General features: G+C 43.4%; 1 protein-coding gene across 2 annotated transcripts in view; it reads left to right on the top strand.

Moving 5' to 3' along the window:
* Positions 1 to 14,605, top strand: part of akap6 (A kinase (PRKA) anchor protein 6) — an 82,609-nt gene that overhangs the window by 36,270 nt on the left and 31,734 nt on the right. For both annotated transcript variants that reach the window (XM_020611528.1, XM_020611527.1), the window contains exon 4: positions 6,671 to 6,931. In XM_020611528.1, the coding sequence (XP_020467184.1) occupies positions 6,671 to 6,931 (261 nt within the window). The remainder of the gene's footprint in view (positions 1 to 6,670; positions 6,932 to 14,605) is intronic.

Genomic DNA, 14,605 nt, shown 5'->3' with positions numbered 1-14,605 from the left:
TTCTCTGCGTCTGCGTGTGTGTTTCCGCCACAGTAACCAGACTGTGATTAAACTTCTATTACCGACAAAGAGACATTTGGACTCTGAATGCTGTTTCACACATGCACATATCAATGTGTGTTTGTGTGTGTGCCACCAGGGAACAGAGGAATTCTGGGTAGTGAAGCAAAGAGACAGTGAAGCAGTCACTTTTAATCTCTCGCCCCTGTTCATATACCTCAGCCCGCTGTGGTTCGGAGGTGGTTTTTCACAATTTGGACCCGTTGCTAAGCCCAGCGTCCCCCCGTCCATGTTGCTACACCTGTGAGGATTCCTGTTAGAACTGCATGTGCACGATTAAAGTTTAGTTCGTTTAGTGTCACCTCTATTTGTCCTGGTCACAAGATGTCGGTGGCAGTTGTGCATTGAAGTGCTTGTTGTTGTGAGGTTGAGCTGTGAGGTACAGAACAAAATATGCATCAGGAGACAAGAAGAAGAGGGAAGAGAAATGGAGATAATTTATAAATACAAAATGTATTAGATACGTATGTATGCTATGTACAGCTTGTTGTGTGTAGGTGGAGTGCAGACTCCTGTGAACAGTATGTGTGCAGCTACAACAGGTAGCAGCAGGAGTGTCCAGTCCTCTATAGACATCAGAGAGTTTAAAAAGCAGATGAAGAAACTGTAGAAAGCATTTGAAGGTTTAGCTAATGGAATAAATACGATCAATATATTGCACAGAAATCAGACTTTAATGCTGCGGTACCCTCTGCTATAAAGGTGGCAGGTTCACGATTGAAATTAATGATGGTTTCTGAAATCAAGCACCTCTTTTTCAGACATCATGAATTTAATGAGACTTCAGACTCACTTTTAGTCGACACCCGCTGATTTTTGTTTTGTTTTGTGAGTTTCATTTAATTGTTCACATAAAACTGACAAACGATAATGAACCAATGTGAACAGGAGGTGTCTAGAAGTCACAGGCCTCCGCCGTGCACCTCCACCCAGCGTATAGATAAAACATGATCCTCAGGAAGAAACAAAAACCATCAAAACACAGAAGTTTAGAAATTAATAGACAAGAATAAAACTGTCATTAAAAATTAAAAATCAGACAAAATAATATAAAACAATCTTTTTTCTTTATTTTGAAGATCTCTTTCATCTCTCTTGTTCTAATCTGAATTTTTAAGGTGATTGTCCCTACATATCAAAGGTCTCGCCTCTGTTTGTCTCTTTGTCTCTGCCCCCCCCAACATGGCGTCTGAGCCGCATATTAACAGGCCTATCAGCGCCGGTGTCGGCATCTGCTGCTCTGACATAAATTGGGAATTAACTGGAATTGATGTCCTGTGCCTCGCCTCTGACCTGCCCTGGCCTGATGGAGAGCACACGCACGCGCGTGCACACACACTCACACGCAAACACACACACAACAATAAATGACGACAAAGAAAATAGAAGTTGTAAATTAGCTTTCATCTTTTCTGTTGTGGATTTTGGCAGCAGCTTGTCATTTTCACCGTTGTTCAAGGTGAGCTTGTAGCTTCCGTACAAACACATGCACAGAATATTTATTTATACGTATATGTATACACACACACACACACACACACACACAATCTATGGTTTAGACAGATACAGATATAAAATAATAAATAAAAGAATATGACCAGTGTAGAAAAATCTATCGAATACATATTTATACCAGCACTGTATTTCTATAGATTCTTAGTTAAAGAACTAACAAATCAGATTCACATGACGATCCGTGAGTCTGGGCTGTAAACAACAGTTTCCTTCAATTGACAAAAGCTCAAAAATTATATCTGGAGTGACAGAGACACAGATACAGACACCAAACAAAGGTGCTTTGTTCTGTTTCACCTGCAGGTAAATTAACACTTTAAAATATCTTTTCATCTGTGTATTTGTCCTTTTCCCATCAGCGCTCTAAAACACAGGAGTCAGGACCCGGTCGCCACTTCAGCCTGTGGGGAAAGAGGAGGAGGAGGAGGAGGGAGGGAAACAGACTCTGGTTAATTGAGTCCCTTTAAAACAACACAGCATCTCTCTTTGTTTCATTTGCTCTCCTCCACTCTTTATCTCTCTGATTTGCCAATTTTCTTTCTCATTTTCACTCGCCCCCACTGGCTTCTTTCCATTTGTTCATTCCATTCCCACATTTTTCTTTTTCACCTTTTTCAGTTTCTCTCATTCCCCTTTTGTTCTTGCCTCTAATCTTTTTCACATTTTTCCCTGCTCACTTCATTCAGCTTCTCACTGTTTTCTCCACAGTTTTTTTTCCCCCTTTGTCTCTTTCCCATTCTCTTTGGTCACTTTTTACAGGGAGAGGCACGGAGCTGTTCGTAGTCCAGCATTAAGAATCTGTCTTTATTAGTCAAAGCTAAGCTGCAGATCTTTTGGTATTTGAGTGTTTGCAGAGGTGGATGCACTGCACATTCAGAAAACACAAGCGCATGAAGAAAACATCTTTAGCGCTGACAACACAGACACTGTGTCGCACAACACGAATAAGGAAATCGGCCAAATTGCAAAGCAAATATAGAACTCGTGTGCAGTTACACAAATGCTGCAAGACATTTGTGTAACTCAAGGGACACAGGAAACTATCCAAGTGTTGGAGGACAGAAATCTGAAACATTTGTCAACACATCAGCTGCTCAGCTCAGTAGGAGCTAAACACACCTGTGGTGATTTGTTGGTCGTGTTGCTTTGCGGTGGGAATGTCTCCTTGTCTTGGGAAAGTGTACAGTTAAATGAAGCCCCTGGTGATATCCTCTGTCTCCACTTCTCCACCTCTTTACTTCCCTGCCAAACTAACCACAGACTCATAATCACCGTCGCCTCCTCTGAACACAAAGCTAACTGCACATTTCACCGGTCAGGGGTCTTATTATCGCCCGTCCTCATCATCTAATGGGCTGGTTTTACCTACCAGGGTTTAGCTAAAGTAGTGTCTCCACTTGGAGGGGGGGGGTCGCTGCTATACCAACGGCTCAGTACCTTTTGTACGAACACATACATATGCAAATGAGCAACAGGGACCCATGCAGGGCTTGTTCAGAAGCAGCTCTGTGTTCAAAGTTTCTCTTGTTTGCTGCCTGTTATAGACGGAGCGAGACCTGCGAGATAGCAGCTGTCTGATCTCTTACACCGGTTTAAAGAATACAATATGGACCCTGAGTAAGACAAGACAGAGCGATTACAGACTGTGCTGTAGAAACTAAAGCGTGTGAAATGAAGCTGCAACAGTTTCATTATATCTCAGACAGACTTTCTACAAACAGGATCACAAAGATAATTAAAGCTCAGCTCTCAACAGCTAATTGTTAAAGAGGAGGATGTTTGACTGGGCAGGCACAGAACCTTGTGACTGACAGGAATTTAACATGAGGAAGCTAGAAATGTGTAAACACAGACAAACAATAAAAATGAACCAATTGAAGAAAAGACAGTAATACTGAACTTTAATAAATTAAATTTTTTTAACCTAGCATCGAGCATCCACAATCAAATACAGTGAGACCTGTGATGGACGGGACACCAGATTCACTGAATTCAAGTCACTTCTGATATGGACACGCTTGTCCAAACTGTCTCACAGCATTTGTTTCAACTGAGATTTTTTTCATAGTATCTAATCCAACAAGATGCAGATGTGGCTCAGGAAGCAGAGCGGCTGTCTCCAAACCGGAAGGTTAGCGATTTGGTTCCCGGACTCCCCAGTCCTCAAAGTGTCCTGGTGCCAAGCACTTTGACTAGTTATTATTATAAAAGATCTGATGTTAATAATCTCATGTCCAACTTTTCCCAAATGCTAGTATATATTTTCAGAAGTGCGGAATGAAGCAGGTTCTAGGATAATAAGTTATGTTTATATCTTTCACCTTTACAGTATTTTTAGTAAAAAACATCTTCTCTGTTGGGATGAAATGATATCATGATAGAAAATGTCTCAGTAATGTTGTGGGATTACAACGGTGTCTACATATGGTTATTTCTCCATCGATGATTTTGAGAGCTGTTGTGTGGCAGCGTTTCAGTTTTCCTGTTTCAAGAAATGACCCGTGTGAAAAGGAAGCTGACAAAGGCTGAACCGTTTGCAAATACTGCTGGACAAAGGCAGTACTAGCCCTGTTTAGCACTGAGGCAGCCCTAGATACAGTCTGCCAACGACGGAGATGGGCAAACAAACGGGCACACATATGCAAAACCAACCATTTAGTAACCACCCTTAAAGTTTTTTTTTCTTAAAAAACAGAAAACACCTCCAGTAAAGCACAAATCTCATCGTTATGTTGCTTGTCCCAGTGTAGTTTGGCGTCTTCTGGTCTAGTAACCTAGTGCGACCCCGACCACCAGGTGGCACAGCCACCAAACAGGGAAGGTTAAACCTGCCTAGAGGGAAGTAAAACACCGATGTGTCAGTGTCAGTGTGTGGCTCATAGAAGGGCTGATACTGACTGCTGCATTTTCTTTTATAGACATTATACAAAAAGCTGATCTCTTATTTAGTAAAAGGGGGAAGTTTGTCTTTTTTCTTCATTATTTCAAATTGTGACAAATATCATATTGTGCACTTTTTATTGTGGCGATATCATACCGTGAGTTTTTGTCTTTTCATACCACAGCTGCTAAATACACACACCTTGTGAGTCAGAGGTCAAAGAAAACCGCAGCACACAATTGCACTGTGCTATTTTTCTAAAGATGTTGGACTCCGTGCGTTAGAGCATCGTTTGCTGCCCAGCAGATGTTGCCTCGAGCAGAGAGCATCACAAGCTTGTTTGTTTTATATTGATGAGCACTTTTCAGGAAAAAAACAGTGTACAGACACACACACACTTGTCTAAATCCAAGTGGGGAATAGTCTCTCTCAGTGGCTGCTGTTTCTTACTGTGTGATCAACAGGGGTTGGAAAATTACTCTGCAGTGCTTATTATACACACACACACACACACACACACACACACACACTGGTGGAGTCGGGCTCTTGTTGTTCTCACTTGCTCCTATTTGAAACAGTGATTGCTCCTCACCAAACAGCCTTTCAGTTTGTATTGTGTCTAAATGATGTTTTGTTTTGGGTGTGAATATCAGCTCTGTGGGTGAAGCTGCTAGATGCTCTGAATTAGCAGCTGATCTGTTTGCACCTGGAAAAGCACCAGTGAAATTCCTGAAGCTCCGTTCGTCAACAACAGCACCCTCGTTCATACAGCAACAGACTGAAGGGGAATGAAGACAGCATCGGCGGCGTCAGGCTCATTCATAGCTACAGTCACAGCCTTAGAAGCCTTGCAGAAATAAATAATGATATAAAAGGCAGCTGAGAGTTGACAATATGGATTCAGTCTCCTCATTATGGGTAACTGTGATATAGTATGTCATTCAGGGAATTCATTTCACAATCAAAGTCGGTCAAACCTTGGAATGAGCAAGACAGCTGAACAGCAAAAGCAGCAGAATGTGTAGCTGTAACAACAGAATCAGCTTCAAACCAATTAGTTTGTTCTGTATAGTCTCTGTGGTCAACAGTGTCTTCTCATAGCAGGACGTACAGCTTGTTTGGATCTGTACGACTGTAAAACACACTGTTGAAATCATAGCTTCCGGTATGCAGTATATTTTAATTTACAGCAAAATATGTAGTAAAATAGTAGTGTTACCATGTGTGACAGTATGAAATACTCACTCTTCTAAAGTGCTGCTGTCAGTTGAAATCTGCCTTTGAATTTCAGTATTCTGTTCATGTGAGATGCATAAACCAGTTGTAAACAAGGTCGACCAACGAACTGTGATTAGATCTTTAACAGTGACATGAATAAGTCAGCTCAAAATCCGACGTGCACTCTGTCCTCCAGCAGTTTAGGAAAGAATACATGTGTTGGTCTTTGGTTCTTGTTACCATACTGACTCTGAGAGACGAGACAGTCCAAGTAACTACAAAACAGTGCTGATTTATTCCATGAACACAGGTAAAAATTAACATTACACGCTCAGGTATCTTGCACCTCCAAACTGCACGCAGGCAGATGAAAGATGAAAGACCCTGAACCCACCAGGCCTATACATTATATCCCCTCGGTTGGGCTAGCCCCATACTACACAGGAACGTCAACCGAGACGTCTCTGTTACCAGCTTTGCAGCTGGTCATAGCAATAGTCAAAACATGAAGCAAATCAATGTGTGTGTGTCTGTTGGTTAAGTGGTGTGTAGCTAAAAACATTCTCACACGACCTCTAGTAACATGTCGTGACTTAAACATAAGAACATATTATGGCTAAGGCTACAGTTATACACGTCATAATAATAATATTAAACACCCTGTCTGCTGACAGTCATCATCCCTTCTCTCTAGTTATCCTTGACCAGATGTCCCCTGTAGAAACTCATAAGCATGACTAAGCATTTAACAGTCTAACTAGACATCCTATCTCCACTAAACATTTCTAATACATAAAGTATCTATCCAATATCTAGCTGACTAAAAATACCTAACACATGACATCCTGTTAATTGATCTGTACGTTTCTGAGGGTCGGTGATTAATGGCTGTGTATGTATTGATTGATATGCTGCTTTGCATGATGGAACATTGACACAACAAGGAGTCACCACACTAACTCCCAGGCTTTGCCCTTCTCTCCCCTCCTCTTTCAGAAAATCCTCTCTGAGCACTCAGCACCCAGTTCTTCCCAGCAGAACCAGTCAGCCAACACGCCCTCTCTGCTGGGCAGCGGTGGAGGCGTCCCTGTGCAAAACCCTCGCTCGGCCCTGTCCCCGCTGACCAACTTGCTCCTGGAGCAGCTGGAGGCTCGTATTAAAGAGCTGAAGGCGTGGCTGCGAGACACCGAGCTCCTCATCTTCAACTCCTGCCTCCGACAGGACAAAGACGCCTCAGAGCAGCTGCAGAGCTTCAAGGTAGGAAAGCCTGTGATGCATCACCATTACAGTTTAGGACAAATGAGGCAAAGAAGACTGAGATTTGACTATTTTGTCAAAACACTCACTACCAATGTTGATTTTTATTTCTGCAGTATCTGTGTGATTCTGCAAGGTAGGTTTAAAGGTTGTGTACTCCATACGTACTGCAAATAGTACTGAAGTTTAGTCCACAGGCAAAGTAGGACTTAAAGTTACTAAACCTATACTCAACAAACCGAAGCTCATAGAAGTTGATGCAAGTTTTAAAACAAATATTATTCACACATAACAGACTATAGGTGATAACATTTCAAACCTAAGGTCTTTTACTTTGTTAATTGAGACAAAACACTTAGGAGGTTTGGGTCAGATTTTTCCTAATGTGTGCAGGATTTAAGATGAGCTAGGATAAATGTCCATCACACACAGAAAACAGAATGTCCTTGATCTTTACTTTACTCTTTGTGTACACCATACATACTGCAAATAGTACTGACAGTGTACTGAGCAACAGATTATAACAAGCGAGGAGATGGGGAGTTATAAGAAATAATTAAAGGCAGTGTGTGTAAAATCCTTCAGCTTCTGCCTTAAGGTGTCACTTAACTTTTCTTCACTAACTTTTGCTACTGTCATATATGTGACGGAACTTTGGCCAATCAACACTAAGCATTAAAAATCACATTTGCAGTGTGTGCGCGTTGTTGCTAAGTATAGTAATGCATCGTCTTAATGAGGCCAGATGAAAGCGGGGCTGTTTTGAAGCGATGGATGTACAGAGGAAACAGCAGTTAGCCTCAGAAGCCACGGGACGCTAACAGGATATTAATCAGCCTGCATCACACAGCGAACAGCTAGCTGCACTGATTAGCCTAGCCCCGCCGTGTGACTGACAACCAGACACACACTCACACACACTCAGTCATACATGCTGAAGGAGAAATGCATTCACACAGAGGTGCATCGGTTCAGTTATGTATGTTGATGTGGCCGCACACACTGACAAGTCAACACTCAGATATACAGACATATGCAAATGAGGCACACACGCAAACACACATACAGACGCATGAATAAATTAATGCATAAAAATATAAAGTAACACACAGATGAAGATGCACAAACATACGCTGATGAATTTAGTCGCACAAACATTCATGAAGACACACACAAAACTGATCCAGTATGATTTTAGAAAGAAACCCTTTAGTGTGTGAGCATTAATTTGATAAATATCTTTTATTAAATACTTTAAAAGCTTTAAAAGTCGTTAAAAATCTTAAGCTGTAGTGTAATGTTCATTTGCTGCTCTTTTACTTCAGTCCACATCAACTTAGACGTGAGGAGAGAGGGAACTGTGCAGAGTGAGGACGCTTAGCCCTGTCCTGTTGGTCTCACATGGCGTCACAGGGAGTATGTTAAAGCGATGGCGCTGTGAAGAAAAGAATAATAATAATTAAGAAAGCTGAAATGAAATGAAAAAGAATGAAGTCACTGTCAAATGATTATGACACAGTGGTGATTTTGCTGCATAAAATAAGTAAAAGGGAAATTTTAGCTGCATCCTATTCTGACTAAAGGATGAGAACAGAGTTTCACCGCTTGGTTCAGGAGTAAAGCTCCAGCCACCTCTGGACCTGTTGGACTGTTTGAGTTGTTGGTTCAGGCAGCGCTGCACTCAAAGAGTCAGAGGAACCATTTCAGGGAGTCGACTGAACAACGGCTAGCTTTGTGTCTGAGGTCATTTATGGATGATGACTTTAAAATAGGGATTTCCTAATGCTTCAACACTTTAATATATCTAGTACTGAAGCGTGGTGAGCATCTGGCAACACACACCAGGAGCACAGTTTATTTTGGTTAAAAAAAAAAAAAGTAATGCTTGTTTCTGGATCGGATACTTTAAGTAGTAGGTTGTTACAAAGGCCCTCGTGCATTTATTCATCTTCAATACCGCTCAGTCCCAAGCCAGAGCCAATCCCAGCCGGCAATCGGGCGAAGGTGGGGTACACCCTGGACAGGTCGCCAGTCCATTGCAGGGCCAACACACAGACGAACAACCACTCACATGCACACACTCACTCCTACGGGCAATTTAGAGACACCAATCAACCTAAGCTGCATGTCTTTGGACAGTGGGAGGAAGAAAACCCACGCAAGCACAGGGAGAACATGCAAACTCCGCACAGAGGGGCTCGAACCCGGAACCTTCTCGCTGTGAGGCAACAGCACTAACCACTGTTCCACCGTGCTGCCCAGCCCTTGTGCATAGATGGAAAAACTCTGCTAGCAACCCGCCAAACGTTCAAACTCACGTTTCTTAAAGGGGATGTCAGGTTACACACTGAGTGGATAATTGCATGTTACGTCCAAAACACACCCCTGCTTTAATGAGGAGATCACGTACAGCACTTTTACTACTTGCACGGACACTTGAACCATTTTCCCTCATCGGCAAATGACTGAAATGAACATGGACACACCCAGACTCTACTTGTGCCGATACATCTTGATCAGACGCCGTGGTCAAAACAGGGCCCGTAATCTGCTCCTGTACGGATCGTCTTCTGCACTAGTGCTTGCCTGGCTTTCCTGTCTTCTGCAGATTTTAACTTCTCATCCTCAGGAGGGTCCAAATGACACGTCTGAGAAGTAGAATTGTAAAACGTACATTTTTTTGTTGCCATGTTGTATTTAGCCATGTTGTGGTTGGATGCAATATTATGTTTGTTCTATAACTAATAGGTGAAGTGTTTGGTTGGAGGAGCTTGTTACTGTATGTGAAACCAAAGAAAGAGTTGTATGAATGTGACACTGTAGCTGGAAGTTCAGTCTCCACCTGCTTTACTTGCAGCTTTCTATATTAGCTTCCATTCATGTTGTTGGATTGTTCGTGTTTGAAGAGTCACAGAAATCCTTCCGTCTCGCTCAGTCAGTCAGTCTCTGTGCACAACGTGATGTGTCATCAGACATCGTGGCAGTGAGCGAGGCAAAAGAGTCATGTTGTAAACTGGTCAGTATTAATGTGAACACGACACACGGGCATCGGTTTACCCTCACACAAACCATGTGTACACACAAACAATGGAACTGTACAGAAACAAGACTTTATCTGAAGAAAGTGAATTGAGCTGCTCCTACTTTTGATCCCTGTCACTGCTCTCAGTGGGAAGCCATTGATTCCTGGCAGAACGAGGACCTGAGCTTCTGGAGAAATGAAGATTGGAAATATTGATATCAGTCATTTGTATGGAGAGAGAGAGAGAGAGAGAGCAGGGCCGAAGCTAAATGGGCTCCATTTTAGTGATCATTTGTCTGTTTTTGGCTTTTGGACCCGTAAATGAGTTCGATTTCTCCACTGCAACTTATTACTGTACGGCTGTAAGAGAAAGCAGCAGGGGTCGGCAGAGGTCATGCACACACACACACACACACATCTACAAACATATATTTATAAAAACACATGTATACACACACAAACATGTGTACACATGTTCAAAAAGACACACTACTGCATTAACACCCAGACTCATCCACATACACACATCAGTGCACCCAAACACACAACCCTCTCACTTTGCACTTGAGCTGTCGAGCCATGTAAATGGTTTGTTTTGTCCTGGTTTTGAACCGATTTATCCCCGAGACTTCTGCCTCCACCACAGTCCAGTGGAGGGGATGTAATTTAACAGTAGCTACGATGTAGAAAGCCAACTGTGTTTATTGGGACTTCTGTCTACAGAAGAAATGATCCCTATGAAAGCTGCTGCGCTTTGCTCTGTAGAGATCCAAACACATTTTACTGTGCAGACACCGTGTCAAGTCAAGTGACTGTACAGCATTGTGCCGAACCAGTCCAGCCAAGGGCAGATTAAAAGTAAGAAGAGCATTAAGAGCACAATGCAGTGGCTGAGATTCATGCTTGTGTTGTGTTCATGGTTCTTATACTAACCCAGGGAGGTAGAAGTGACGTGGACCTTCAGTGTGTCTTTGACTTGGAATAGAAATCAGACTGTATCTAGTCGGTGTCTGTCACACCACTTGATCTTCTCTCAGTGTCGTCCCCCCTGCCCCCCCCCCCCACCTGTCTCTCTGTAACCTGACTCTTAATTGAATTTGCACTCCTTTACGATAGGGCATCCGAGAGACGCTGCTCCAGCAAGCCCCGGGCCTCCGATGACTCTCCTTTGTAGTGGAGGCGCTCTGGGGGCCGGACACACTGAGAATTAATAGACAGGGTCTGGCACGCGCACACACACTTTCCTAGACTGTGGATATCTGTGTGAGCGATCAGCTCGTCCTTCTGAAGTGAAGCTCAACAAACTACCGTCCTCTGTATCATGTCTGTATGTTGCTTTTTCTTTCCCTCTGCATCTGTCGTCCTCGCTGCACCTCTTTTTTCTCTCCTCCTTCATATCTGTTCAGCCACTCTCCCCTGCTGTCGACAGTAGATGAACCTGTCCTCCCCTACTGTTTGTTACCCACCGCCCCCTCCCCCCACAGACCCGTCCAATCATGCTCTTTGCCCTCCAGCCCTGCTCGTCATTTGTAACTCATGTCCTCCTCTCTCAGTCATTCCTATTTTCAGCTCTCCTTGCTCCTGCCATTTGTAAGATTTGACCCCCTCCCAGTTTGTATCATGAGCCTGGCTTTCCTCTGCTGTCCGTACTTCATGTCCCCACCCACCTCGTGTTGTTCAGAGACCCTTGCAGCTAAAACATGACCTAATGATGTTTCCCATCCATCCTCGGTGACTAATGACCTGTGAACGTGCCACAGAAACTCATAGAATTACATATTATTATTATTAAGGAACTCAACATTCTGGACGTTCAATGTACTGGTTAAAACTGGGAAATTTAAAGGGTCTAAGTTGAGGTCGACCCCCCCACTTCCCCCAGTGTTTTCCTGGTATTCATACTGTACAGACCTTCCCCTCCTTGGTGTAGAGTTTTTTTGCTCTGCACTGTAAAAAATAAACAGCAGTTTTCTGTTTATTTCTTACATTTACATGTAAATATTAATAAAATTACAAAACTGTACAGTGAAATTACTTGCCAAAATTTAAATAACAAGAAAATCCTGTGGATGTGGATTAACAAAGTTTTTTTTATTGTTCATTTTCTACACATAAAATCATACAGATACAAAAAGCTGCAATACATTTACAGTTTCATCATGATTTTACTAATATTTGCCAGTTGCAGTTTGACAGTCTGAACTAGCAGAATTCCCAGGATGCATTGTGTGAGAATTCAGACTGCGTCTGTAATACATCTTACATTAGGTCACGGCGTCGACCCCTGTACGCTTAGTACCTCTGGTACAAAATGAAGACCTCGTTTGTGTGAAGTTAGTTAGTTAGCGGTGTGGCCTCATGTCGGCTTTGTCTGGGTTGAAAAATTGACACCGAGCCACAGAGATGTCCAAAAATAATCTATTCCATGACTTTAGTGGAAAATGTAATGATAAGTTCATACAGGGCTAGATAACTGACTGGACAGGACCCTGGACCGTCAGGGGTTTCCTCAGGGTCACACGGTGCATTTCTGCCTGTTAGTTGATTAATCAAGTATATGGCAGTTGCTTGTAGGTTTCCAGGAAAAACAACTGGCAGTAAACCTACTGTATATTCAGCTGCCAGGACAGAGACACCAATTAGATTTGGCTCCGACACCTCTGAAGCAGAGAGCGAGATCTTTGGATTTTGTCTCCATTTCTTCCTGTGTATGTTTTATTGGGTTTACTGGCTTTGTGATCAGTATGGACAGGAGCATGATTACAGCAGCGCTGGGCATTGTACTTTAAAAATGTCATCAACTACTCATTGAAAAAGAAATGTTTAGTTACTCGGCAGGAAACGTAACCAGTTACATTCCTCACTGCACAGATGTCTTGAGACCAATTGTCTGCATCCACACATCAGCTTTAGCACATGTAAAAACAGAAAACAGGACACTGCAGTCCAACAAGCAGGCGACCCTACACTTTGGAAGTAGCTTAGCCTCAGTGACTGCACCCAGCTTTCCAGAAGCCCCAACATCAGAAGCTTGGTTATGTATACATACAGTACCCGTGGTTAACATCTGGCACATCAGCCAAGAAAACATACAATTTAAATAAGACACGGTTATTCGAAACCTGCCCCCAGAGGATGTGGCTCACCAGAGATCTAGGACCAGCAAACATTTAACCAGGGGTTATTCGAAACCTGCCCCCAGAGGATGTGGCTCACCAGAGATCTAGGACCAGCAAACATTTAACCAGGGGTTATTCGAAACCTGCCCCCAGAGGATGTGGCTCACCAGAGATCTAGGACCAGCAAACATTTAACCAGGGGTTATTCGAAACCTGCCCCCAGAGGATGTGGCTCACCAGAGATCTAGGACCAGCAAACATTTAACCAGGGGTTATTCGAAACCTGCCCCCAGAGGATGTGGCTCACCAGAGATCTAGGACCAGCAAACATTTAACCAGGGGTTATTCGAAACCTGCCCCCAGAGGATGTGGCTCACCAGAGATCTAGGACCAGCAAACATTTAACCAGGGGTTATTCGAAACCTGCCCCCAGAGGATGTGGCTCACCAGAGATCTAGGACCAGCAAACATTTAACCAGGGGTTATTCGAAACCTGCCCCCAGAGGATGTGGCTCACCAGAGATCTAGGACCAGCAAACATTTAACCAGGGGTTATTCGAAACCTGCCCCCAGAGGATGTGGCTCACCAGAGATCTAGGACCAGCAAACATTTAACCAGGGGTTATTCGAAACCTGCCCCCAGAGGATGTGGCTCACCAGAGATCTAGGACCAGCAAACATTTAACCAGGGGTTATTCGAAACCTGCCCCCAGAGGATGTGGCTCACCAGAGATCTAGGACCAGCAAACATTTAACCAGGGGTTATTCGAAACCTGCCCCCAGAGGATGTGGCTCACCAGAGATCTAGGACCACCAAACATTTAACCAGGGGTTATTCGCCCACCGACCGCCCGTCAGCGTCTCTCGGGCAGCTAATAGAAGGTGACAGGGAGGCTCTGATATTGATACCTGCTGCATGATGAGGATTAAAGATCCTCCAACTCCCTGCCAAGAACACAGGCTGCCGTGTCTGTGCGCGCGCTTGTGCATGTGCCTTTTGATTATGCCCGGCAGTGTGTGTTTCTTGGTTGTAGTTTATTTCTTGTGTGTACGTGCGGTGTTTGTGCTCGTTGGTGTTTTGAAGAGGTATTTTCTAGTTAAGAGTTGCTCGTTAGGGGTTGATGGCGAGCAAACAGGTGAGAGGTTGCTACAGTAACGGCATCAACAAACAGATCAGACTTTCATCTTCATCTGATCGGGAGAAGAAAACACTGCGCTTTCATCTGCTAAAGGAGTAGAGACAGAGAATCAAAACACGGAGACAGAAAGGAGAGACGAAGGCTCGGAAAATGAGAGGAAGCAGAAAGACAGCAGCAGAGAGTGATGAGAGCGAAGACGAGAGGTCAGAGATGACAGAAAGATAGGAGAACAGGAGCAAGAGAAAGATGTCAGTAAAAATCAAAATACATATTTAATTTGCTAAAAAAGGAGGAAGAAACAAAAGAGCGGCTTTATGAAGTGAGGAACACAGGAGACAAAGCACAGACAGGTCAAGAAAGGGCAAGAGTGAAATAACTTGACGCTAATTCGGCC

The sequence above is a fragment of the Monopterus albus genome, unplaced genomic scaffold, assembly GCF_001952655.1.
Source record: "Monopterus albus unplaced genomic scaffold, M_albus_1.0 scaffold115.1, whole genome shotgun sequence".
NCBI lineage: Eukaryota > Metazoa > Chordata > Actinopteri > Synbranchiformes > Synbranchidae > Monopterus > Monopterus albus.
The sequence above is the reverse complement of the archived record's forward strand: the minus strand, read 5'-3'. Positions and strand labels throughout refer to the sequence as shown.